At 32.7% G+C, this 1,118-nt stretch overlaps 2 protein-coding genes across 2 annotated transcripts in view; one reads left to right on the top strand and one right to left on the bottom strand.

Annotated features, from left to right (window-relative positions):
* Positions 1–6: 6 nt before the first annotated feature.
* LOC105264695 (glutathione S-transferase C-terminal domain-containing protein homolog) lies at positions 7–845 on the top strand (the record flags this gene model as incomplete). The annotated part of the gene is made up of 1 exon (XM_011301756.1): positions 7–845. A coding segment is annotated over one exon (708 nt), but the record flags the coding sequence as incomplete, so codon positions are not given.
* Positions 561–1,118, bottom strand: part of LOC105264696 (ubiquitin-conjugating enzyme E2 R2) — a gene marked incomplete in the record, with an annotated part of 12,642 nt that continues 12,084 nt past the window's right edge. The window contains 1 exon segment of the mRNA XM_011301757.1: positions 561–1,118.

Here is a 1,118-nt window from a genome sequence, read left to right as displayed (position 1 = left end):
TCGACTCGTTCAAAACGAAAATACGAACAGTTGGAGAATTTATCCAGACCTGTATTAAAGCTAGCTAAACCTGGAGATGTCATTGTCGATTTCTGCAGTGGAAGTGGACACTTAGGGATCCTAATTGCGTATTTGAGGAAGGATTGCACTGTTATTTTACTGGAGAATAAGGAAGAGTCACTCAACAGATCGAAATTGAGGGTGAAGAAACTGAAACTGGATAATGTGAGATTTTATCAATGCAATCTTGATTATTTCAAAGGAAAATTCGATATTGGAATGTCTCTTCATGCTTGTGGCGTTGCAACTGATTTGGTTATTCAACATTGCATTAAGAGAGATGCAATATTTGTTTCTTGTCCCTGTTGTTACGGATCTGTTCAGAATTGTCATCATATTTCATATCCAAGGAGCAATTTCTTTAAGAGTGTAATTATGGTGAGGGATTATTTGATTATTGGACATGCCGCTGATCAAACACATGATGAAAAAAATGTTAAAACCAAACAGGGATATCATTGCATGAGCATTATCGATGCTGATAGGAAGTTGCAAGCTGAGGAATGTGGGTACACGGTTTTTATAAGCAAACTTGTGCCTGAAAATTGTACACCGAAGAATAATTTATTAGTGGGTATTCCGGGTGATAGTTTTGTAAATAATTGTATTGTTAGTGTCCTTGAAAATGTCAACTTAACTTCAAGTCCTGAATGATTCAAAAGTACGAAGAAATATTAGGGGTCGGGTATTTGAATTGATTTTTACACTGAACTGTATATAAATAGGATTCAATCGTGTTGAGTTTTGTAAGTTTGATGATAATAAATTCGTTGGCTGCAAGAGAATTTTAACTGTGCGGGAAAATGATGAATTATGATGAATTATTATTTATATAAAAGGTTTTAATTTTGAGGAGTATAAGAAAAGTTGACACATTAATTGAAAAAGAACTAAATTAAACAGAAAAACAATTTCTAGATTGTACATGGAGTTCTTATTAATAGATATTCATTGATTTTCCAAATTTTTCTAGATTCATTCGTTCATCTTCATTCTAAACGCGAAAAATAAAACAGTAATTTTGTCGTTGAAATTTTGTAAAACAAAACGGTTGAATT

This window comes from Fopius arisanus, unplaced genomic scaffold, assembly GCF_000806365.1.
Source record: "Fopius arisanus strain USDA-PBARC FA_bdor unplaced genomic scaffold, ASM80636v1 scaffold00024, whole genome shotgun sequence".
NCBI classification, from domain to species: Eukaryota; Metazoa; Arthropoda; class Insecta; order Hymenoptera; family Braconidae; genus Fopius; species Fopius arisanus.
The sequence above is the reverse complement of the archived record's forward strand: the minus strand, read 5'-3'. Positions and strand labels throughout refer to the sequence as shown.